At 40.2% G+C, this 25,822-nt stretch overlaps 1 protein-coding gene across 2 annotated transcripts; it reads right to left on the bottom strand.

The window, feature by feature from the left end:
- Window positions 1-13,728: 13,728 nt before the first annotated feature.
- Window positions 13,729-23,260, bottom strand: PCDH18 (protocadherin 18). 2 transcript variants are annotated; one of them, XM_032187104.1, is made up of 4 exons: window positions 20,475-23,260; window positions 19,456-19,544; window positions 19,167-19,330; window positions 13,729-14,906 (listed from the first exon to the last, which is right to left on the bottom strand). In XM_032187104.1, the coding sequence occupies exons 1-4, from the start codon at window positions 22,974-22,976 to the stop codon at window positions 14,236-14,238; spliced, it is 3,426 nt and encodes a 1,141-aa protein (XP_032042995.1). In that variant the 5' UTR covers window positions 22,977-23,260; the 3' UTR covers window positions 13,729-14,235. The 2 variants fall into 2 exon arrangements, with proteins under 2 accessions (XP_032042995.1, XP_032042996.1); XM_032187105.1 differs by having other exon boundaries at window positions 19,456-19,541.
- Window positions 23,261-25,822: the final 2,562 nt, after the last annotated feature.

Below are 25,822 nucleotides of genomic sequence, written 5' to 3'. Positions count from 1 at the left end.
AGAGTGTATTCCTGTCATTTCTGAGTACAGCCAGAGGGGACACGTGGGTGACTTGAGATGTACTTTCCACTTCTTCCCTCCTCTGCCAGCACTGGGAAATGGCCTGCATAACCTAATAAGTACTTTATGTCTCTAATTTCCATGCCATTACGCTTTGCTGAATGAGCTGCTTACACAGAGCTTCTTCCAGCCTCTGAACTAGAGGACACATTCTGCTCCTTCACTTGGATCTCCTATATCTGTGGGTTTTTTTGGTTTGTTTTGGTTTGTTTGTTTTTGTTGCTTTTTTTCCTCATTTTCAATCACCATATTATTCATTTTTACTAGCTTTTGCAGTCCTGCAATTTCTATAAGTTTTTTCTTACGTTGTTTCTTAATTCCTATAAGTTGTTTTGTTTCTTAAAAGTCCTAAAAATATAAAACAAACTGGAAACCTACATTTAAATTTAAACATTTTATTGGCAAACACCTCTGTTGTTCATCACTGTAGTACCCAATAGCCTCCAGCTAAATAAACACACTCAGTGCTATGAGTACACCAAATTACCATAACACAGAACAGCACAGGAGATACCACAGGGACAGATGGTAGTGAGAAAAGAAGAAAAACTGTCTCCAGAACTCTGTCACTTATACAAGATGCACAGCTGCAAATGTTACGGTCTTGCAACTCCTCTGCTTAAGAGCACAGGAAGCAAACCACGTAGGGTTGGGATGTGTGGAATGCCCTGGTAGAAGACTGTTCCAGGCGCCTCCAGCCCAGCATAGTGTCTCCACTTCTCTGCTACAAGCAGATGCTAATACTCCAGTCTTTTCTCTTGATCATGTTCTGTGTTAAGGAGTCACTTTAAAAACAAACTCAGATGTAGGAGGAGGATGAAGACATGCATTTTCCATTTGTAAAGTTTTGGAGATCAGCTTTCATGTTCAGTAAACCAGGTACCATTTCCTTTGCTAATGTCCTCTTTGAATAAGTTCCAGGACACCTCACCCTCATTGTGTCTCAACTTTTGCTTTTACTGTTACAGATGGGAAATGGGTCTTTTAACATGTCAGTTTTCTCAATTAGGGAACCAAATAACTTCTTTATAAACTGCATCTCAAAAGAGAACAGAGAAAAGGAGGGAAATAAGGCCTATGTATATTCAGAGTTATATTAAGATCATCTCCAATGATTAAGCATTTTCACTATCCAGCAGAAAACTTAACTTCTCTATCAACACATCAGTTAAGATCCAGCCTCCCAGCATTAAACTCCAGTAGATATAGAAGTGTGGTTTTCTTTTAATTTTAGTGGAATCTGTCTTGTTTCAGAAGACTTTTTTTTTTTTTTTTTAAAGAGATATTTGTCCACCCTGGATTTCTAACTTCTAATATATACTGCACCTACTGGAAAGCAGCATATTTTTATATGCCAGTTTGCAAATTTTAAATTTCTTTATTTATATGAATAAGTTTGAGCAAAAAAGTAATTGTGATTTTCCAGAATGCAGTAACAGAACATTTGCTGCAGCTTTCATTATCAGCAATGCAGTTTAACTTGGCTTCAACTGCCTTTCTGCAAATTTCGTTGTGCCTTGGTACAGCAAAAGTTTGCATCAATATAGCAGAACTGGTTAATTTGTCTGAAACAACTCTATTGAAAATGCTTCACCTTCTGTTTTGAGTTTTGCAGCATAAGGCTGCCTGTTCATATATTAATTCCTGCTTACGGTTTTCAGTTGGTCTTTGATCTTGCCTATGTCTGTATCACTTTTCTCATCTGTAAAAACTGGAATAATTCTTACTAACTTTCTAGCAAGCTGTGAATCTTATTCATTGTTTGTGCAATGAATACTATAGATACAGTTGTTATATCTTTTCCGCTTGGTCTGTTATTTTTCCACCTGTCACTTGAAGAGTCTGTTTTTCACTTGGGCTATGGTTCAAGTCACTGAACTACTTATACTTGCCCCTTCAATCAGGCTTAGAAGAAAAGTGTTTATTTTACAATATAGGATCATTGTGACCAAAGAACCTATTGCACTTTTCTGATGTACTTAGCTATGGCTGATTACAAAGGCCTTCTACAAAAAGCTTTTGTCAGTGGTCTAATTATGTTGGTGTTTAGTTTTAAACTGGAGCAGCACTATTCTCTATGCACTCATAATTAAACCATGGCCTAATTGAACACCTTTCAAAATAAGTGCATTTGGAAAAAAAATATATCTATTCTTTTGTAAAGTTAAGAACATCCATACTAACTCAGAGTATTGATGTTCAGTTTATGAAAAGCTCTTTAAGCACTTATGTGTTCAGTCATATTTTGTTTGTCCTCAGGCCAATTCAATTCACTTGGGATGTAAGTCTTTCTGCTTTCATTTTTAATATATAATGTGCTCTGAACTGATGTGCTCAAAATGCAATGAAAACAAACAAACAAAAAACAATCTCATACCAAGACTACACATCCAAATTATTTTAGCAACTAGTGCTCTTGGTCAAACAGATTGGATCAATGTATTTTGCTGATTTGCACATTGTGTTATAAAATACATTTGAGTCCAAGTGATACATATTCTACATTATTATTTGCCCAGTATATTAAACAACCATAAATATTCAGTGATTCAGTTGAGCAACCAGTGCTGGCTGAAGTGAACAGCATGTTAACAGATACTGGAGCTCTAGGAGACACCAGAAAATTGTGCCTAAGTAAGCTTACTAAATTAAGCTTACTAAATGCTACTTTTCTAAATAGTTTATTAGAGTACTAAATTACTTATTTTCCTAAGGGCTCATCTGAGAGTTTTCCAATATGATTAAAATCTCATGTGACATAGAATAGTTCACTAAAGCTATGGAGAAGAAGACCAGTAGGGGCAAGAAGCCTTTCTGGGGAGCCAGAGCCAGGCAGACATCCCCAGGTAGGCTGGGATAAAACAGCAAAATCAATTCCTATAGTACTGCAACTGGAATTTCTCTCTCACTGATAATCTCTTCTGAAATAAGTATTCTAAGCTATGAGGTAAGTAAGAAAGGACAATTGCATTGTCTCCACTGCCCCTCAAAATTGATGTTCACATTTTAAGAACTTGGAAACACACCTTCAGCATACTCTCCCTTATTTATGCTTTCAGATATTTCTTCAAAGAATGTTTTGTGGGAAGATAACATTTACCTGAGTAATGTTACTAAACATATAACATTGCTGCTAATGTTCTTTAGAAGAAATCTATCATATCTTATTTAATTTCACTGGTCTCATACAGTGAGTCCCAGGCTCAATATTTAACTAAGTTGCCCAAAGACACTCTTCCAACCCCATGCAGTGTACAGTAAGTAACTCTTCTTTAAATTGCCTGGGGACATACTGCAGAACTCAAGAGAAAAATTAAGGCTGAAATGTTTTCTCATGCACCTTCCATCCGGATGACGTTCCTCTCTCATTCTGGATTTGCCCCCAGAGTGACCGAACAGACACTACCCTTTTGCACCCACATTTGTTTGTGTTTGCTTGCTGTTGATATTTATGAGCATTGCATCCGATATTCTTGTAGCAGCATCTTAATTTTGGCACAAGTTTCTGTGTGTTCAAGTTCCAAGGGGGATGGAGAGAACACAAGCTGTCTCCAAATTGAAGGAATCAATTTTCATTTCTGAAGTCAGACAGGCTTTCATTTATTGCCTATTGACTCCATGGAGAGATAATAATAATGTTGCTGCTTTCAGTGAAAAAGACCATTACTGACGACAATACACTCAATAAAGAAAGATGCCAGATCTCCTCTTCCCTAGAACACTCTTCACTCCCTGTGTTACAAGCTGGGCTCTCTCCAGAAGCTCCCTTTGCTACCTGGCCAGCTCATTCAGACCTCCGGGGTGTAAACAAATCTTTTTGGCCATGGATCCCACAAGCAAGGTGATAAAGAGTCTTCTGCAGATGCCACCGTGGTGGTGGGCAGATGGGCTGGCAGAACAAGCCTCCCTGGTCCTGCCAGCCAGAGGATCCTTGCCCACCATGCACTCACCTTGTGCTTGGCTGCCACCCATGCAACCAGCAACCCTGGGAACAACACACTGAATTCACTCAGACTCCTCGCACTAAAACATATGGATTTCCAGCACTTTCAATCCCTAGCCAAGCTTTGAGCAGACACAGTGTTGGAGCCGCCAGGCTTGATGAATCAGCTTTTGCATTGGCAACACCCCCCTTCCAGTCCTCACTGGCCTCAGCTGAATTGGAAACAGCAAGGCAGCAGACACCTCATGAGATCTACCAGTCCCAAATTACAAGATCCAACTCAGAAGACTTATCCAGAAAGGCAAGTTTAGCTAAAAGCCTCCAAACAAGCTCTGTACCTTCTCTGAGGTACTTAAGTCCTGGAACTCACTTACAGCACAGTACTATCACTCTCTAAGCCCTTCCTCTGCCCACCCTTTTCCTTCAAAGTTTGGGAAAAGAAGCAGGATAGGAATTCAAAGAGAATGCATATTTTCTACTTGCTTTTTTTAAATCAAGTTCTCATAACAGCAGTGTCTTTTGGGTGAGTTCCTTTGAGTTTAAGGGAAATAGTATCTATTCTTACTCTTTCAAACATTATTTAAAGTTTGTACTGATGATACATGGTTTGCCATTCTATTTCAGATGCATTTTCAATGAAATACTACCATAAATTACTTTTAGTAAGACTAAACCCACACTGGGTTGTGCCCAACCCAGAAAGAATAGTATCACCAATACTTCTACATTTTCTCTTTTAGTATCTGTTTATACTTTAATCTAAAGTAAAAGAAAGAAAGAAAGAAAAAATTCAAAACAGTCACATTTTCCAAACATAGAATCTCATCTCACTTTATATTTAAATATATGTATTTCTCAGAAATTGCATCAAGAATACTGCTTATTGCAACACCATAGTGTGTGCAGTCACTTACAAGAAGATGATCTAAATGATAAGCTTTATTTCTTTTTTTTTATTTTGCAGTTGGCTGTGAGTCAAGTCTAAATGAATACAAGTAATTGTGCTTTATATATATATTTTAAAGATTCATTCTAGTTTAATTGCCAAATAATCATTGTGGCTTTTTTCATACACATTTTTAATATATGACTTTTTTGCCTAAATCTTGTATGTTAACATTGTGGTTAATAACCTGTATGCACCTTTTCTATATAGCAGTCTTTTCTTCCAGTATGAGGGAGTGAAGTAATTTACTCTAATACATACAAAAATGCAAAATTACATAGGCTGACAAGTCTTCACTGTTGCTCTGCACAGTTCACCTGAACTGCTGTTTATTATCTATGAATGTTTTGTTGAAGACTGTTGTAAATGATGTTGAAGAAATATGTGCTGAATAATGTACAGCATCAGAATGTACCATATCTGTTCACCCCTGTTGGCAGAAAGCCATTCAGTTTTTAGCTATTTACAAATCAGTTTTTAATGATAAATTTCTTTTGCTTTTTTTTTTTTTTTTTCCATATAAAGTTACAGATTCAAACATCTACAGCACATACTTTGCTGTCCTATGTGCTACAGTGAGACAAAAATCAATGAAGAGGTCTGAATTTTGGTTGCCCTTCAACGTACATCTTTACAGTTGTTTTTGTTTAACGGGTTTTAAAGGTCAGAAGGCATGATTGAGACAGTATAGCTTGGTTTCTTAAAACAGTACAAATGCCATTCAACTATTTCACCACTGAAACTATAATGCCTGAATTACTTTTCTGAAAGATTTCTAGCAAAAGTTTAAGTTATAGCACTTATCAGGTCAGATTTAAACTTCCACAAGAACAACAAAATCCAAACCTGAGGATGTAGAAGGATTTTAATATTAATATTAATATTACCCACTGATATTTTGAAAAAATGACAAAAAGATTTTGCCACTAGCATTTTTCTAGACTGGATACAAATCAACATGGTCTTTTTTGTGAGGTGACCTAATTATTCTAAGAATTTAAGAAAGCCAGATGGGTCAAAATAAGTTCAGGTGGTTTCAAGTCTGCCAATTTACCAAGCTTATGTTTCCATTTTATTTGAATAAAAAGTGCCCATCATTCTTTGTCAGAGATGCACTAAGCTGCTGTGGTTGTTTGTCATCATTTGTAAGAAAGCCAGGCAGGTTACCTGCCAGTTTGCAAATATTTGGGATAATAAGCATTACTTGTTGTAGCATAGGCCTGATTAACATGGGGAAAAAAAAAAAAAAAAAGACTTTTTTAACCTATTCCTTTCCTATTCTTGTACAATTTGGAAGTGGATCTTTGCACATACTCTCACACGCAGGCAGTACTTTCAGCTAATTAAGAGTATAAAATTCTTACAATTAGCTTTTTCCAGGACATCAGCAATTAGCCTTTCTTACGAACCCCATCCAGGATAAAATTGAGTCTGCCCACGATCACATAAAAATAAAAAAACATCACAAAAACATAAAAATTGAGTCCCAGGCTCACATGTGCCCCCCATCCCATTTCAGCCATGGTTATGGCAATGCAATTTTAAACATGTAACACATCTGTTTATGTGCAGAGAGAGCAACCATTTTATTTCAAAACCAGCAGGAGCCTGTGGAAAGGCAACACAAATGCAATCCTCTCTTATATGGACTTTGCTTATTTTCCTTGTCATAGCTATTTTTTTCCGTACATAATAATTGGATAGCTGAATACTCTGAGATCTAAATATAATCACTGCTGAATTCTTATCTTTTTAAAAGATAAAGAAACTAAGTTATGCCAAGTTATTATAGCCAGCCGCCACAGCACCATATGTGAGAGGCTGTTTTATTTTCTGTACACAGCAGAAGAACGCTTCCTTTTAAGGAATAATTCATGGTTTCCACTTAACATTGCCATGGGGACCCCGGGACACTGGCTTACCAGCTGGAAACAAGTCTTGCCAAGCGGGTAAATATTGCAATTTAAAAATACCATTTTGCACTGAATAATTCAACAGAAAAAAAAAATGCAAAATTGTCAATTTCACAATTTGTTGTAAAAACTGCAAATTGCACAGAGCTCTAGACCACCAAGGAGAGCACTGGCTTCTCAGTCCCCCTTTACTTCCTGCTACTAGTCCTTTTTTTTCCTAAAAAAAAAAAAAAAGGGGGGGGGGGGGAGGGGTGCATGTGTTTTTTCTTTGTATGTATATTTCCTACCCCACACTCATTCAGGGTTTCAGTGAGATGAAGGGTATTAGTCCCCACAACAAGAAGGGACAAAAGAGGAAGGAATTATTTGAATGAAACAAAGGAGTTAGGACTCACCTCTTCCTAATCTTTACAGCAATTTTAGGCCAAATGCACAAGAAAATGTCTGTACCTCTTAACACAGTGGGATCTACAGTGCTTACACACTTTCTGTGCAATATAATGGGGCACTCCCCTTGACAGGGAACATTGCACCTGAACCAGTCAGTAAGCAAACCAGATGATAGCAGCATGGATTAAGCCTCCACTGTACAAGGAAAGATCACCCTCCACGGACACGTATGAACCATTTTCAGCTGTGTGTTACTAGCAGAGCAGCCCTAAAGTGCAGGATTAGGAGTTTGTCACCCAAACACTTAGCATTTAAAAGAGATTTTGCAGCCTGCCCTGTACTCCATGCTCCCATAGCTGCCTTCTTAGCAATACTCAAACTAGAATAGCTGCATGCTCAGCAGGGATCGAGAGCATAATTCTGTAGCAGCCAATGCCAACCAAAGCCCAGGCTGCTGTATACTCCCAACACATCGCTGCAGTAGCACTTGTGAAATCATGAACAAGCCACTGGCTTTCAGCCAGATCTGCTCCTTCAACTGGATCACAATATCCTTGTTTGAGCAACAGTGGCAGCAAAGAGTACAGGCAGGAATGCTCAGGGACCACAGAGGGAGAAGATGGGATTGCAGCACATATGGGACTTGGGTTAATGCTCTAAGTTCAACAAATAAAAGCTAAAAGTTAAAAATAAAAGATAAGAAAAATCCACTATGATCAATCCTAACTTCAGAGCAAGACCATATGACAATTTTTTCCTCACAAAATATAAGCAATTATAATGGGGGCTTTTAATGTTACTGGAGCTATAAGAAATTTCAGCTTCAAACCAGTTTCTCTACTCAGGAATCTTAAACTTTTTGTCAAAACTACTAGCCTACCATATGATTTCAATTCTTACCACTGATGCTGCTGTCTCTGTTAAATGTTTAAAACACATACTATTCAGCCACAGAGAGAAAACATGCCCATGAGGAGAATTCAGGGGCGGCCACCTGGAAGGGAAGACAATTGACTTCCAGTGCCTATTTCATTGTGCAGCCCTCTTTTCCCTGTTCCTGTAATTTTCTCCAGAGCCCAGTTTCGTGTGAGTGTGCTCAGACAGCAAACCTCCAATATACCAAGCCTGTGAAAAGAGTTAGGCAAAGGATCACTTGCCCTACTGCGCTCAGTCAGTGACAAACCTTGGTGTGGCCAGCCACAGATACCTTAACATCTAGAGAACTTGATGTTGTATTTACATGGGAACTCATGTAGTTAGTGACCTCTATTCTCAGGGTGATTGGCATTTGTCTAAGTAATAGAAATAGACTCAACCAACACGATGACATCCGTATTTTGAGATTCTATATATAGGATTTACATGATAAAAACTGATAAACTTACAGTTACTCAAGAGATTTTCTAGCTGTGTCCTTTAGGACACTTGCTTAAAAACATTTTTCTTCATAAATGGGTGAAGATAAATCTGACTTGGGTAAGATTTTCTTCTGTGACTTTGTAAACTTCTGAAGGTTACTTGGCGTTCATTGTGTGTGGTCATTACAATGATAAAAATCCTTCGAGGAGAATAGGTAGTGCTTTCTTCTCTGGAATCAGTACTAAACAAAAGCCATATGAAGAAACCGTAGGCATGCAGATGCTAGTTTTGGGATAACGTGTACTTTGGTCAAATGTCAGCTTTGGTTATTAGACAATTCTGATGAATGTCCCTTGAGTTTTAATTAACAAGGTATTATTTACCAACTCTGTTGTAAATAGGTTTTACAGTATAGATTAAACAGTTCCTGAGTGCCTCTTCAGAGAGGCCTCTTTTTTCAATGATGGGTTAAATGATCCCAGAATACTTTTTTTTTTTCTTTTCATTTTCTTTTTGTCATTTCTTTTTATTTTTTAAACACTTAGTCATTTATGGTTTTACAGCTCCAAGGTTGTAAAGTGCAACGGAATTGTTAATTACAATGATTTATTCATTCAAGTTAAAGTATTATGACTTCCTTATATAAACTATGTTACAGAATATGCTGCAGGGTAAGTTTTATATAAGGACAGAGTCTGATCCAGGGATACCATTTAAGGCACAATTTCTCTCCTTCCTGTAACCACCTGCATTGTTGGGGAAAAGAAAAAAAAAAAAAAAAAAAAAAAAAACCATATTATGCAATAGTCTCCTAGGAATCTCAGTTTAGATAACGTTAGCCTTCTAATGCTCATTAAACAGGAGACAGTTCAGTGTTTGTTCTTTAAAACAACTTGAACTAATCTTCATGTGTGTGTCCTTCCTGACAAAGTTTAAATATAAGACTTTCTTCATAAATCCAGCCTTTTCACAGCTTGCAGACAAACTTTTCCCAGTCTAGGTGCTGCAGTTGGGTAGGTTTCTTTCATATATGCATCTGACAACTGAGGTTTTCAATTCTTTCTTCTAATCTTTAGAAACATCTGACATTCTCCACAGGTTGCAGAGAAGAGGAGGAAATTAAGTTTCCTGGCATTTTCTATGAATGTCTTTTTTTTTTTTTTTTAATAAAATAATATAGGAAACAGTGAAGGTTAAATATTTTGTGGTAGCTTTGTTTGCTTTCAATTGCTGTTCTTAAACCAAGTAACTATAAACATGATCAGGGTGCATAATGCAACAAAGACATTATTTGCAGCCACATCCTCCATATCCTCTCAATGTGTTTGTGCTAATGGACCTCGAATAGTCAAGTGTGATGCAGTGGTCAGAGAATTACTTCAAATACAAATTAAGTAAGTGGTGAAACAACCTACTCTCTCTAGTCATTATTTCAGTATATTTTTGAGTGTATCAAATTCAGAAAAGACTGAAAAAGAAAGCATGCTGGGAGTCTGGAGAAAAAGAATGGTTAATTATGTATTAATTAAGCTTTTTATTTCTTCAGAAGTCTTATGAATTTCACCTATGGCACCAGTAACAGAGCCACCAGCACACAGTACTTATCATTATTTTGGTAATTAATGTTTGATGACTTTCAAGACCATTCTATCGTTATGATACCAAGGAGGAAAACTTTTTGGCTTCAAGAATAAAATTACAGCTGTTTATAGCAGTTTTAGCAACCCAGTGTTCTGGACAGCATAATCATGCTCAGATTTGGTGCTTAAAATACATCATTAATCCATAATCCTCTATTACTTGTTAACACATAGCAAATCAAGATTTTATATATTTTATGTTTTTTGATCTGTGAAATATCAGTTTGAACTATTCCTGTCATAGAAGAGATTTGGCACTAGGATTCACCTATACATGTGTATATATATGTGTGCATGTGTCTTCACACTAACACATATATACGTATAAAATATTTTTCCATGTTTATTAGGGAAGCCTGAAAAAAAGAGGAAAACTAATCTGAGAGTAGAATTAAGACAGATTTTTCTCTGAGTATCACAACCTCCAGAACTTTTAGCAAGCTTCCTATTAATAATAAGCACAGCTCAGACTGCTGCATTAATCTAAATAACATAATATACATATAATCTAAATAACTATTTTTGTTCCTGGAGTCTGCACTGGTCTTATAGGTGGTCCCTTTACATGAAATATTCTTGCAGCAATGCACATACCAAATACTATTACTGTGTGATGGTATAGAAATCCCCTCTAGGAAAACCTTAGGTATTTTATGATAGTTGGATGCCTAGCAATACTAGATAAATTAATTTGTCATATTTTTGCTGGAAAGCTCTCTCCACAAACAATGGCTCTTTAAATCATTGAGTCTATCCATGTGACATGGGCCAGTGGGTATAAACTGATTTAAGGATTTTAAATTTAAAACAGGTTGGTAATCCCTGGTGGATGGTGGGACTGTGAAAATGGAGCTTATCAGGCTGCCCTGCAAGTCATCAGACAGCACAAACCAGTCTGTGCCCGAAGGTCTAATATTTTCTCCTCTGGAAACAGGAAGTAATACCTGCATTTATTTATGAAGGAGGGATCTGCACTACTTGAAGGCAAGTTTTGTTTTCTGCTGTTGATTTCATGACAGACAGCAACATTTTATCCATGTCAATAGAAAACTTAAAATAACTTCCACATTTATTAGCTATTGCCAAACTCCCTTGGCGTACATTTTTAACATAACTTCCAGTCCCTGGTGCTACCTCACACTTCATGTGTTTACAGGCTAGAATCAAATAACCATTGATTTCCTGAGCAGGCATGAATTTTGTCTCAAGAGTTGTTGCTCTGCCTGAGCCTCCCTTTCTTGTTCTACATCTGTGCAAAGACAGCATCAGGTAGGTGTGGTGGGAACATTACCCCCTGCTACCCTGTCCAGTGGCCCATTAAGAGGTGTGGGGGAACTTGGGAATCCAGCAGAGTTTACAGCTATATATGAAAAGTTAGGGCAAGAAAGGATTTGAGGAATGTACGTTAACTAGATCCAGCTGAAGAAGTAGAAACTAGGAATTTCAGTCGTGGCTGATGTTAGCAATACCCACGAAGTACTTCATAAGCACAGGAATACAGCCACAAGCCATACAGGATTAGCACGCAGGTAAGATGAGTCAGTGAAGATCAGTCAGAGATGCAGTGAAAGGAGACTGAAGTAGGGGTGAAGGAACTTGGAGGGCAAGACCAAAACTATACTGATGGAAAGATGAGGGAAACTGAAAGAGGGAACTGAGTTAGTAAGACAGAAACCACCTCTCTAAGAAAAAATGCTACACCCTTGTGAGCTTCAGGGTTAGTAGGACTACTACAGCACCTAGACTGGTATCAGAGTCAACTTGACCTTGCTTGTAAGTAGACAGGGCTCTGGACAAACACAGGACATGAGAGAACTGTCAGGGAGTGCCAGGAATGGGGCTGTCCCACAGGGGTACAGGCTAACTCCAGCACAGGCAGTACCCTCATTGCCATGGGATCATCCTGAATGCTGATGGTTGAGCCAGGTGCTGGTAACAAGGTCCATCAGCTGCCCCCAGTGTAGTGAGGGGAAAGCACAAAGCCTTCTTTGAGAGCTCCAGTCAGCGGTAACTGGGTTTGGAGACATCACTCTAAAGTAAAGCCCAGCTCCATTCAGGAATTATAGCTAGAAAGAACCAACACACAGCCAACTGGAGGCCCTGGGCTGAGCTTAAATGAAATCTGGAGGCCTTGGGCAGAGAGAGGGTATGGGGGAGGCCCAGCTGAGGCTGGTTGTGGCCTGTAAGGCCTATTAGAGCCCTCAAGGCCCAGGCAAGCACAAAGAATAAAAGTAGCCTGTGTGTCAGGCATTGGGAAGGAGATGGATGGAAACAATTAGAAGCTGGATTGGGAATGAGAAAAGTGTGATCCAAGAGAATTTGCTGGCTCTGGCTGGGCACTGGCAACAGGCCTGGGAAAGGACTTTTTTTGGTTACTGGATGTAGTTGAATGAGACTGAAGTCTTGTTGGCATATCAAAGGTGCTATAAGAACTTTCCAAGATGGAAATGGCCTCCACTGTTAATCTTTAACCAATGATGATAAGCCAGTTCTCTTAAATGTGTAAGTCATATTGACAAAATCACATGCTGGTGATATCATCTTCATTGCGATTTTTGCTAATAGGGATAGTTGGTTAGAAGTCTGAGATCCTGGTATTTCTAACTGGCATACCTATACTCGTAAACTCTTGAGGGGTGGAGGTGTGAATTTCTCCATTAGGTGCCAACAAATACCTGTACATCTACAGATGTCACAGCTACAGCACTATGAAACCCATAAGAGATTAACATTATCTTATGCACAGACCAAACAAACGTATGCAGACAAATAAAATTTTGGCATGTGTTCAGATTAATATTAAAAAGAATTTTCTGTTTCTATAATTAAAAAGTATTCTATAGTGTACTTGTGAGCTTTACAAGTGCAGGTCTCCAGAATAAAGGTACATGCCAGACTTTACACACACTTCTGGTATAAAATATATCCTATAAATATGCATCTGCAACCTGGAATGAAAGGCCAAACTACTAGTTTTCTGTCTGGCTCTTTATAAAGTAACACTCTCCCAAAACAAGATTCAGGAATCCAGAACCTACTCATGTTTCTCAAATGAGAAAAAAAATAGCTGCTATGTAAAATAATATAGTTTTCCTGAGAGATGCAACATCCATTTTATTTTGGTGTCATTTACAAGCATAAAGCAGTCACCTGCAATTTGTTATTTACATAGGGTGAGAATTCAGCCTGAGGTCAGAAATTCTGCTTTTATTGCTGTCTTTCAGGTATACAACACTCACTTCAGCTGGCTTTGCACAATAACAATAGCAGAACACATTTACCTTTTTTCTTTTTTTCTTTTTTTTTAAGGCAAAGATAGTATTAGAAGCTCCATCACTGAATTCCATGACTTGTCCACTTGAGAAAACATTTACTTGTAAAACGGAGGAAGACCCAAGACTACAATAACCCATTAATTAAATGGAAGAATGACTCTATTGACCAAACATCAAAATAAAAAGGACATTTTAGACTTCATGGGAGTTGACAACTCTTTATTACAAGAATGAAACATTGCAACAAGGTGTTGGATCAGTTATTGAAACTAATGTTTGGATAATGTTTCAGTGGTTTGGATTTGTATTCATAACATTTGTGACTTAAAAGAAACAATGGAAAGCAGTATTATTTTTTTTTTTTTAAACTACATGCCTGTGTGGCAAGAATGACGGATGTTTGACCGGGATGGTACCATCTATATACATTTAGGAAAACATGCTTGCTGTGGGTGTACAAAAATAAAATTTATTTGTTAAATTACACATAAATATAAGGTACAAATGTATTTTTAAAATACAGATAAAGATAATCACACTTGCATTGTGTACATATGAAAATACAGTATCTTAATATTCAACATACACAGACACATTTATGATAAATGCAACTAATTGGCAATGCCAGTTCTCGTCAGTCTGGTTTTTGTTCTTTTTTTTTTTTCCTTCCAGTTTTCCATAAATATGGAAAAATAAGCTTTTGAAACACTTAGTTCTGCCGGACATCTTGCAGCAGCTTGTTAATTTCTGCCACCAGCTCACTGGCATCCATGAGTTCGTGTTTGCCATCACTGAGGTGGTTGAGCACATTGTCAAAATCATCTTCTTCGTAATTCTCTGGGATTTCCTCCATGGCTGGCAGCCATTTAGAGGAAGGCTGCGCACTTGAGTGAGTCCCCAGAGTGGGCCCATTGTTGGCAGGATTTTGGAAATGTGTGCTGGCTGCCCAGGCAGCCACCCCCTGTGGATAATTTAGAGTTTTGGCTGGCAAATGTCCCTTCCTGCGCTCCAACGAATTTGAGCGATCCATCTCACTGCACTCTGTGTAGGCATCTAGTGAGGGAGGCAGCAGGCGCTGGAAGACACTACTCATTTCAGAGAGAAGAGAGGAGGTGCAGGTGTCCCCCGATTCCTCCTCACCCTGACAGTCTTTGCCAAATGTTGAAAAGCTCTTCTTCTTTTCACTTGTGTCAGCAGGCTGCGGATCTTCCTCAAGGCTCTGCTGCTGCTGCTGCTGCAGTTGCTGCTGCGGCGACTGAAACTCCTCCCCAGGGATGAACATGTTACTTCTGTAATCAGTCGAGGGAGAGGGCAGTGGTGGCATCCAGCACTGGTCTGAGTGGCCCAGAACCCTGCATTCCTCTGTGCACAGTCGCATTGCTGCAAGAGAGAAGAGATAAGAGTGAACATCCCGCTTTGTTTGCAGGTATCACACTAACAGCATCTAACACCCAAGGCAGACAAGAGCTGAACTTCTCTAAAGATCAGAGCCATTCAAACCTGATGTTTGGATTCATTTTCTGTGTGCACGACAGTAGTAAATGCAAATGTTCTGGATCCTAATGTACTTTTATTTTTAAATATTCTCAAAAAATGAGAAAGCAAAATGCAGAACATGCAGAAAAGTGATGTCATGCCTTAACCATGGAGAAAATTAGCACTCATGACTTAAAGCCACTCAATCCCTTTCTGCAGTACTGTTTCATAAACAAATAAAATGAAGGTATTTCTACCTTCCAGCTTACACTTGTTTTAGTGAAGTCTTCTGCATGCAAGTGCAGAAACATAGGAGAGTAAAAAAATAAGAATAAACGGACAGAGGAAAGACAGAAGAAAGAACAAAAATGTGCAGAGGGATCTCCATTAACTTATCTCCTTTTGATCTGACAATGAGTTGCGTGTTGAAATACCAGGGTGATCCACTAACATCTGACCCTATTAACCAAATCATTTAAATTTTAATCCAGTACCAGAATACTTAATTTATATCCAGTGTGACCCCTGGGTTTATAGGGGAGTCACTCTGAACTGCATCTGCAGCTCTGCCGTTCAGGTTACTGGGCTGTGCTGGCTCAGGTGTAGGCACAAGGGGAGCACCAATCCAGCAAGAAAGGGCCTCCAAAGGCATCCAAGCCAGCAAGAAGGGCCAAAGGGTAGAAAATTCCCTCTTTCACTGCTTAGTTTTCCTGCTGTGTCTCAGGCCAAAGCCATACAATGAGGCCAGTGACTGACCTACCCACTAAGGGGCACTGCAAGAGTAGCCCTCAAACACCTCTCCCATTGCAGAGGTCTGGGAAAGACCCTTTGAAGCAGAGACAGGCAAAGACCTATTTGACAGATGGACAGACCTGCAAAGAGGCATGTGCCAGGAGAGAGGCTAAATTTTCCTCTCCAACAAGAAGTGACTCTTAGGACATGAAGCCTTGGACATGAGGCTGGGCGCTGTGTGGGTACCTGGCAGACCTGCTGGAAAGGATCGAGGCATTGCAGGGGGCACTAACTTGAATATGAGCCACATACTTCCAAAGAAAGTTTTCAGCAATGCCAAGCTTTGCGTTACGCGTATTTTGACCATAGGAAAATTTTCCCCTAATCCCCATCAACTAATAGATTATCCCATGCGAAACAGAAGTTCTTTTTCTTTAATCCTTTATGTATTAAATACCAAAGAAATATCACTTCTGAAACTAAATGTTTGCAGTCATGCCCTGTAGATTTTCCTCATTTTCTCATCACATTTCCCATCTGGCTCTGGATCCACTCAGTTTATCAAAAGTTTTTAGATTTTTTTTTGCAGTGGTGTAAGCAGAACTGAATAGTGTATTTCAGCTTCAAAGGTACCCATGATTGATAAAGTGCTACCCTAAAACTGTCAGTGTTATTTATCTCTATGCTTTACACAGCCTATCATAGTGTTTGCTTTTCTAATGCCTTTTTCATTCTTATGAGTATAAACTTCCTCAGTTTCTTATACAAGTAGGAATTTCTTCAAGAACATAGGTTCAGGCTGCAGACTGCACAAGGTATTGCAAATGGCCTACTTGTTAAAAAAAAAAAAAAAAAAAAAAAACACTTAGAAAATATCAGTGCCTGATACTTTGGTATGACTGAGTGGAATGCCTTAGAGTGATTTATTCCCATGCCTGAAAAGCACACATGTGCTATTCTACAGGAAATGCCTAAGAGTTAGAAAGGAAAAAAGATATCTCAGTGATCCTTTGTGCCAGGACCAGCTCTCAACTTATCCCAGAAGGTAAGGATTACTCTTCTAAATAAGAAGACTCGTGTAAATTAACAGGAGACTTTCAGTGGTCTACCATTTCATTAGCAGTGGGGATTGCCTCATTGTGAGCTTTGCTACTGATGTTATCAGGATTAGTTTAGGTATAAAATAATAAATACTGGCATTCTTGAGCGTAAGATCAAGAGATACTCTAAGGAAATTGAATGGTGTCACAGTCTGCCCTTGAATCAGCAATAGAATAAAAAAGAGAAATGCACAACTGTTTCCCCCAGAACTTAAAACTTATTGGTGAAGATTTAAAAAGTGAGAGAAAGAAACAAGTCTTTCAGGGGCAGTTATCAAACTTTCTAATCATGCAATTTTTGAAAGTTTCAAATACTTTATTCCTCTCCAGTTCTACCTTAAAGGGACAGATTGCAAGGGCTTTCTCACAGCATTTAGCCTGTGTCCAGACTAACAATGCAGAAACCTTTCAAAATGGAGAACAGGAAACCTCCAGGAAGATTTTTTTTTCTTTTGGATTGTACTGGGGATTTGGAACAGCTCATGTCTCATCTGAATGAGCTCAGCATACTTGTCTGATGGACTAATACCACACATTGTGGCAAATGGGCATCTGGGTGAGATTAAATGCACTTCTTTATAGCTAAACTGAGTTGCATCTGTACTCAGCAGGAGTTTTCCTTACTCTGAATTCAATTAGCATTAGGCGGAGGCCGGGCACTTTTGGAAACCCTACCCTTAGGCTTCCTGTTTAGAGAGCGAATTGCAAGAGCTGAAAATGAGTAACAGGCATTTCAGCTAGCCCAGCGCATAACCACTCCTGCCTGCTGGCAGCCCCCAGCCGCCCAGCGGGAAGGGGGCAGCTATTCCTTGGCAGCGGCAGGGCCGGACGCCAGTGCAAACGCCATTGCACTTGAAGTTCCCCTGGCAACTGAGATCTGCAGCAGATCCCTCCCTGCTTTGCTAACCACAGGAGAGAAAGAGGCATGCCTCGTGCTAGATGGCAGGAGAATAAGCAATAGGAACTGAGGGAAATGAGGATGAAAAAAAAAAGTATTAGGACTCCAGATTTCAGTTAAAGATTATGGAAAAAAAAATATATAAAAATAAAACAGTAAATTTTCAAGGCCTCTGGTTCAAGACTAGGTTGAGGAGACAGCTGAACATCTGGATAGGTGACACAAGACCTGGTCTGGAGCACAAAATGCAAAGGGATTTTTATTGTCTAAATTTAAAATGGTTAAGAAGAACAATTTTTTTTTTTTTTTTTTTTTTTTTTTTTTTTTTGCTCCTGCTTTGCATGTTTCTTAGTGTAAAATGTTCCAATGTCAGGTACAATTACCCCACAGATGTTTAATGTGGCAGCAGAGGGAAGGAGGTACTACTCTGCAGCTCTGGGTGACGTGAGGGGGCCACTGCAGGAAGGAACATGTGCTGCACCATACTATAAAGCAGCATTCCCCTGTAGAGAGTTACTTTATTAATCAGTCTTGATGTAAACTTAACCCATACTGAAGTTATTTAGTCCCTGTTGGTTATACAGGGAGAATTAAATATTATATGATATGGGTATGAGATCTAGGGTGCAACCAGTGGCTGTAGAATTATTAAAATCATGTTGAAGTTCTTATGTCTATATGCAGTGTGATTTCCCATGCTATCCTCTAATATTCAACATATAACATTCAAAAATGATACTTCGAACACATGAATCTGTACAGGTGTGTGTTTATGTCGCTTTCATTCAACCTCTTCTACCTTTTCTCTGCTTTGCCCTCTACCCCTGAATTGTTTCTCTTAAGCTCCTTCTTGTAAAAATTACGGTTGCACTATTTGAAATCTGGCACATATTTAGATTCTTCCTTTGCCACTTAAATTCATTTTTAAGTGTGAAAAATACTTTTGTTTCTTCTGCCATCCATATTCCTCAACCACCTTCACCATCCATTTCTGAATTCTGGAAGTTTATATCCTATGGATGAAACCCACTGTGGAAAATGCATCTCCTAAATTATAGTTCAGTGTATTTTTAACAAACCACAACTGCCTGCCTTTAAACAAAAACATCCACCCAGTCATTAAAAATCTAAGGACACAGAGCAAATCATACTTGGGGGGGAAGGGGGGCTGAGGAAAGGGGGAGGATTGGAACTAGCTCATGATGATGTGAGTAACAGTAAAAAGTAGGCATTGCTGTGGGCAGATTTTTCAGTTGCATCTGCATTTTTATTTGGCTAGATATGGGAAGGCTTCAGCTCAATATTTAACGAAGAAACAGAAGGAAACACAAGACTTGAAAGCTAAAGAATTTTTGCTTCCTCAGTAGTAGCTTTATCAGAGTGACAGCTAGGCAGTACTGTAAATAACCTGTTCAGCTTCCATTGTGCTCTTACCTGCAGGAATTCTCCCATCGGTAAGGAAAAGGTCACTGAATCCTTCCCCAAGAAGTCTGTCAATTGGAGACTCTCTACCCAAATCATAATCGCTGTCTCCAGCTTCACTGTCACCCCGGCCACTGTCTTTCAAGCTGAATTTATCCATATCTTGTAGGGCATATCTGTAAAGAGAATTGTAGTGATTGTGGAATATAATTATCCCATGTATCACTTGGATTAAAAAACACATTAATGTATTTTCTGATACATATAAAAGCACACTTGGGGGAACAGTTCAGATCCTTACCTGTAGCTTCTGGAATATTTGTTTCCTCGAAAACTTGGCCTTGGTTGATACTGGCCTTGGTGAAGCATCGAAAGAAGTTGGGAAACCTGCTAAAGAAAAGGTGAAGAGACTGATTCCTTCAAATAAAAGCTCATAATCCTAGTTGTAAAACCACTAATTAGCCTCTCAGTTCTTGTTTTGGTTTTGTTTTTTTTTTCTTCTTTTCCCTTTTTAAAGTTTAATTAAATCAAATTCTTGCACATACATAATGCAGTACAACAGACTACTTATTAGTGTACAGTCTGCCACAGAAAACATCTGAAGACATTGAACAATGAGGAAGCACACTGCTGTTCGTTAGCCTTGGAACCCATAACAATTAGGTCATTAACAAGTAAAAAAAGTAATTAAATTGGAGTTTTGTTTTGATTTCATAGATTAGAACATTCCTTTTACATTCCAGGATCCTAATTCAAAATAAAATTTCATTGAACTACATATAGGGAATTACCAGGACTCAGCACTCATTTAAACCACTACACAGAAATTGAAATGGGAGGTGTCAAACTTTAGGATAATGTATGCATGTATCAGAAATGCATTGGAATGCCTGTACTTAAACTGTTTCAATATTTAACCTTTTGGTTTTCCATCTCCATTAATCAATGTCCTTTATTGTCCCTATATATAAATCCTCTGTGACTCCTTCTTAAATAGAGCTATGCAGAGGGAAAGGGAAGGCAAGGAAGAAGGAGGAAGCTCAGTAAACCACAGCAGAGTACTCTGTATGTTACACTCCATTGTTTCGGCCTTACAGGGGAGAACCAAGAACTAATGCTACCAATAACAGATTTAATCCTGTTCCCGAAGGTAATGGATTCAGATGCATTGGAGTAAAACTGCAAAGCTGTGATAGCTAAAGAGAAATCTGTAATGCATTGGGCATCAATCTATCTGCCCATTGCTCTCACAGGTTGTGTGAAGAACAGCTCCACGCTCCCAAGTGAATGTGTGAGTGCTAAACAAGGTATGGACCTTACCTCAACAGCTGGAGTGGCATGGGTGAGTTCCAGCGAGAAGTTTTCAGGCACGTGGTTAGATGAGATTGTCACCAGGCTGTTAAGCGATTGGTGGCTGTGGTGGCTCTGCCGGCTGCTCATTTGTCCCCTTTCCAGGGTCGGAGATGATGATGGAGACGCTCTGTGGTGAGATCTGATGGGTAAAGTGCCATTGACCGTTGGCACTAAGGTAATGTCCCCTTTGTGGATCTGTCGTGAGGGTCGCTTTGGGTGGTGCTGGTAGGTTGATTCTGCCACACGGCAGTTGTAGGACCTGGTGTCCTTTTTCTCTCGATTACATCTCGTGGCAAAGATAACCATAATGACCAACAACACGGCACATATTGATCCTAAGGATATAATTGTTATCATTGAGACATCCAGAGAGGGCTGGCTTACCAAAGTAGCTTCTGTGCTTGAAAATGAATAAACATACTCAAAAACTGTACATTTCAGAAGTGCTTTAGTACTAAGCTGAGGACTGCCTTTATCCTGGACTATCACAAAAAACTCCCATTGTTTTGCTGGAACTGACTCAACACTCACATTGATGGAGATGTCACAAGTTTTGGGATCCATCACAAAGATGTTTTCCTTGTCAGCTGCTATGGAGCAGCTGAGTTCAGAGTTCATACCAGAGTCTCTATCTGTAGCCCTTATCCTGGTGACAAGAAAGCCAATTCCAGCATCTTTAGGGATTGAGATTTCCGCCGTGCTGTTGCGTAGTGCTGGACCGACAATGACAGGTGCATTATCATTTTCATCAATGATGGTTAGTACAACTGTGGTATTACTAACAAGCTGCTGGCTCCCTCCATCCCTAGCTTGAACCATAAATGCAATTTGATTTACTTCTTCGTGGTCAAAAGTTCTCAGGGCATAGATCGCCCCGTTGGAGGGATCAATGGTCACGTAGGTGGTTATAGAACTTCCCAAAATATAGCTCTCCAAAATAGTGTAGGTCACCTGCCCATTGTCCCCTAGGTCTGGGTCTGTGGCTGTCACAGATGTGATATACGCTCCTGGAGAGTTATTTTCTAAGATAACAACTTCATATCTGTTTGTCTGGAAGCGGGGTGGGTTGTCATTTTCATCACTGATTTGGACAGTAAAGTGTTTTATCGTGGAGAGACTCGGCGTTCCCTTGTCCTCAGCTATTACAGTCAAGCTGTATTCAGATCTCTTTTCCCTATCTAGACTGGCATTAGTCAAGATTAAATAGTTATTTTCATAAGTCTTTTGGAGTTTAAAGTGGCCGTGTCCATGGAGCTTGCAAACTATCTCTCCATTCACGCCAGAGTCCTTGTCTTGCACTCTGACTAGGGCAACGAAAGTGTCCAGGGGCGACCCTTCAGAAATGTAGGCTGTCTCTTCTTTTTCTGGGGACATCAAGTTTAAGTTAATTTCAGGTCTGTTGTCATTCACATCCACAATTTTAATTACAATTTTGCAGTGAGCTGGAATGGAATTTGGCCCCATATCTTGAGCCTGAGCATCAATTTCATAGGATTTGGTTATTTCATAGTCCACTTGCTTCAGGAGGGTCAGATGCCCCTTTTCTGAATCTATCCTAAAAGTCTCTGTAATTTTGGAAGACACATGACTGCTAAAAGAGTACACGACTTTACCATTAGCGCCCTCATCTGGATCAGTAGCATTGAGGTCTATGAGCAAAGTCCCAATTGGTGAGTTTTCCAAGAGTTGAATTATATACGACTGCTGTTCAAAAACAGGACTGTTGTCGTTGGAATCAGAAATGCTTATTTTCAGGATGGACGAGCCAGACCTCTGCGGCACCCCCTTATCTGAAGCAGTGAGCTGGAGTTCGTAACTTGACTTCAACTCCCTGTCCAGTTCTCTGACCACGATGAGCTCCGCATACTTAGCGCCGTCAGTCCGTGTCCTCACTTCAATACTAAAAAAATCATTTGCAGAAAGGGAGTAAGTGTGAAGGGAGTTGTCCCCCACATCTGGGTCAAAAGCGCTGTCCAGAGGGATCCGGGTTCCTACAGCTGCGCTCTCGGATATCTCAATTGGGATGAGAGCCCGGGAAAACTGCGGGGAGTTGTCATTAATATCCAGCACTTCAACTTCCACATGGAAAAGCTGCAGATGTTCAGTGGGCAGAGTGATCACATCAAACTCTATGGAGCAGTTTAAGTTTTTCTGGCAGAGTTGTTCCCGGTCAATTTTAGCTCCTATGCTGATTTCCCCGTTATCCTCACGGACTACAAGCAAGGGAGAGTTCCCCCTCTGCATGGCTCGAAAGCGAACCGAGGAAGGGTTCGGAATTTTTAATAAAACATCCGCTACGTCCTCCGATAGCCTTGCGATTACCGATCCCACTCTCTGCTCCTCGTAAATCCTGTATTTCAAATTCTTCCCCAGCGCAGCCTTATGGAAAGACACCGCCACCAGTGCAAAAACGAACACAAAGTGCATCTTACTGCCGCTGCGCTGCATCTCTAAGTTTTTGCGGTTCATCCCTCCGAGCGAAGTAAAGCGCAATTATCTCAAAGCTTCCTTCGGCGCCCTAACCCCCGCGCACATCTGGTCCCTGTGCAAGGAGCCGCGTACCGGTACCTTAGCGGATCACCAAACTTTTCCGCACGCACCGTGCCGGGACACCCATCCACGCGTCCTCGCCGCTCTGCCGGCTCCTCAGACTCTCCCTCGCCTGCAGCCGCCCTCCATTCGCCGCGGCGCCTCCCAGAGCGCTCCTCCTTCTCTTCCTCTTCCTCCTCCTCCTCCCCAGTGCCCTCTCGGCGGCAGACTGAGCGCCCGGCAGCCCGCAGCCCCCCGCGCAACTTCACTTGGGCTCGGACAAAGCCGCGGCGCAGCCAATGAGCCCCGACGGGCGGGGGCAGCGCCGCCCAGAGCCGGCCCCACACCCGGCCCCGGCCCCACAGCCAGCCCCACACCCGGCGCCGTGCCTGTAGGAGCCGCGTTTAACCAGCCGGCGTCTTTTCGGGGCGTCCGCCTGGTAAACGAGCCGGGGGTGGCGGATGGCTCAGCCGCGCCCCCGCCATCTCATTCCCCCCGTTAGCTGCCTTGCTTCCCTCGACATCCACGCGGAGCTGCCCCCCATTCCCGGGGAGCTCTCCCTCCTGCTTGTCAAGGCAATAGCTTTCCGCACGCTTCTGGCCATGCCCTGCCTTCCTCCTACACGATTTGTGCAGCGGCGTGTGCCTGAGCGTGGTTCTCCCGCATGTGCCTGTGTGTGTGTGTGTGTTCCCCTGCTTTTCTCTTGGCTGGCCCCGTGCTGCTGCTTCAGATCTTTTTCACCCTGGTTGAAAAAGCTCTTCGTGCTTCACCATGACAATTTGTGCTAAGTACACCTTATCCACACCAAGGGTTTTAAAGAAGCAGCAGCCACAAAACAGATTAAGTGTTCTGGACAATTTCCTTAACGCACCTCTCTTCTGTAGCTGCAAACTATTTACACTGCAACACGTTTGCGCACACACACAGACACACAATACGTTATGGCTGAGTTGGTCATGTATTTTATGTACTCCAGAAATGCTACAGTTCGCTAAGTTAAGAGAGCTTCATGCTGCAGCCAGGTCACAGAAGCCAATACCACCTCCTATCTAATGTATCTATTTATGGTGTGATTTCTATTTCCCCTCTTTTGCACTTCCTTTAAAGTTTATCACTTGAGCCACAACCTTACCATGCTTTTCGTTGTTTTTTTTTTATATATATATATATTTTTTCCTGCTAACTTTACCCACTACCCACTTGGTTACCAGTGTTTTACATTTTACCATCACTCTTCTATGCTTTTTTCCCCCCATATATTTCCACCCCCTCCCCACCCTATCCAGAAATGTGAAAAGTAAATCTCTGATTCTTCCAATTTACTCTCAGCAGAGCCCAGCCAAAGTCACTAAGAAGGTTCTTGTTGGGGAAAAAAAAAAAAAAAAAAAAAAAGCAGAGGAGACTCAGCGTGAACTCTCTGTCTTTTTAAGCATTCAAAAGCATTTTATAAGCCATTGTCTCTTTTTTCACAAACCAGCACCGTGTGGCAAATTGCGCAGAATAGAAATGCCTATAATGAATGTATTTAGTACTGGGTCACGCCGATGAACATTCTGCCCCCATGAATAATACTGTTTTACAAGTTTGCAGCCCTTTCAAATTGCTGATCCCCAAACCCTATAGGCAAACTAGAAAAGCTAACACAAGCAACTGGGACTTTAGAAACCCATAGCCATCTGGCCTAAATCTCTAACAATCCAAGCCAATAATTATATCAATTCAGGCTTTAGTGAACTCCTTTGCAAACACCAAAAGAGCAAAGAAAGGAATTAGTGGCCATTCTAAGTTCTGGTGGAGCAAATTCAAAGATAATCTAATTCCATTAGTCTAGGGACAGCTTTTTTGCAGCTCTGATAAATATTCCTAAAACATTTTTCCAAAATGCCAATGTAAACTCTTTTCTGACAATAACTGGGGAAATGGGTGCAATTAAATGCTGTTCTTAATGTCAATAAAAAGTATTTTGCTGATAAAAGAAGTCACTACCCCTTTACATGAATACAGAAGATGAATAATTCATAGTAAAAAATAATTTCCCTTCTGAAATGCTAAAATTATATATATATATTTAAATGATAACATGTTCTTACAAGTAACTGTTGAGTACATTTAGATATGCAGAATTTGCTTCATGCAAATTTTATCATTTTCCAAATAGTAATTTCAATTTATCACCTTAGTCTTCTTCAGAGACGTACTCTGAGATACTCTCATGTCAATATCTATATTAATAGATAGCAGAATACCTATTGCAGTCTCTTTCCCTCTTTTTTTCCCCCTCCCCCACCCCAAGTTCACCAGTCAGGTTATTTGTAACATTATCACTTAACTCCACGTTGTCATGCCACTACCCATTTACACTTACAAAGAAGATAAAGATGTCATTGACACAACAGTTGTTATCTGGATTCTGAACTAAAGTAATGAAAAAGCATTAATCTTCTTTTTTTTTTTTTTCTTTTTTTTTTTTTTCTTTCATCTGACAGACATTTGAACCTATAAGTGAGGAGGAATTGCCTTTGTTTGTTTAAAGGCAGCAACGTTTAAGCGCGTGGTGCCTCCAGAAGTGATACTTCTGTGGGGTGCTTGGGAACAATCACAGCACTTCCGAGGCTGATTCCTCACATAGCCAGTGAAAGAGTTTTTTCTGAAAGTCTCTTAAACTCCAGCCCACCTTTGACATGGCAGACTTCCCTTACAAAGGAAAGGGAGAGTCCCACGTGCAGCCAGCAGACACTTCTTGCGGAGCGTGGTATTGTGAATGCTGTTAGGCACGTGAGCGGAGT

This window comes from Aythya fuligula, chromosome 4 (genome assembly GCF_009819795.1).
Source record: "Aythya fuligula isolate bAytFul2 chromosome 4, bAytFul2.pri, whole genome shotgun sequence".
Classification (NCBI taxonomy): Eukaryota; Metazoa; Chordata; class Aves; order Anseriformes; family Anatidae; genus Aythya; species Aythya fuligula.
The sequence above is the reverse complement of the archived record's forward strand: the minus strand, read 5'-3'. Positions and strand labels throughout refer to the sequence as shown.

Excerpts from the sequence above, each read along its gene's own strand:
- PCDH18 (XM_032187104.1), bottom strand. The coding sequence starts at position 22,976 with ATGAACCGCAAAAACTTAGAGATGCAGCGCAGCGGCAGTAAGATGCAC. Across the intron at positions 19,545-20,474 it reads ATGCCACTCCAGCTGTTGAG|CAGGTTTCCCAACTTCTTTC; the intron begins GTAAGGTCCATA and ends CCTTTTCTTTAG. Across the intron at positions 19,331-19,455 it reads AAATATTCCAGAAGCTACAG|ATATGCCCTACAAGATATGG; the intron begins GTAAGGATCTGA and ends TTCTCTTTACAG.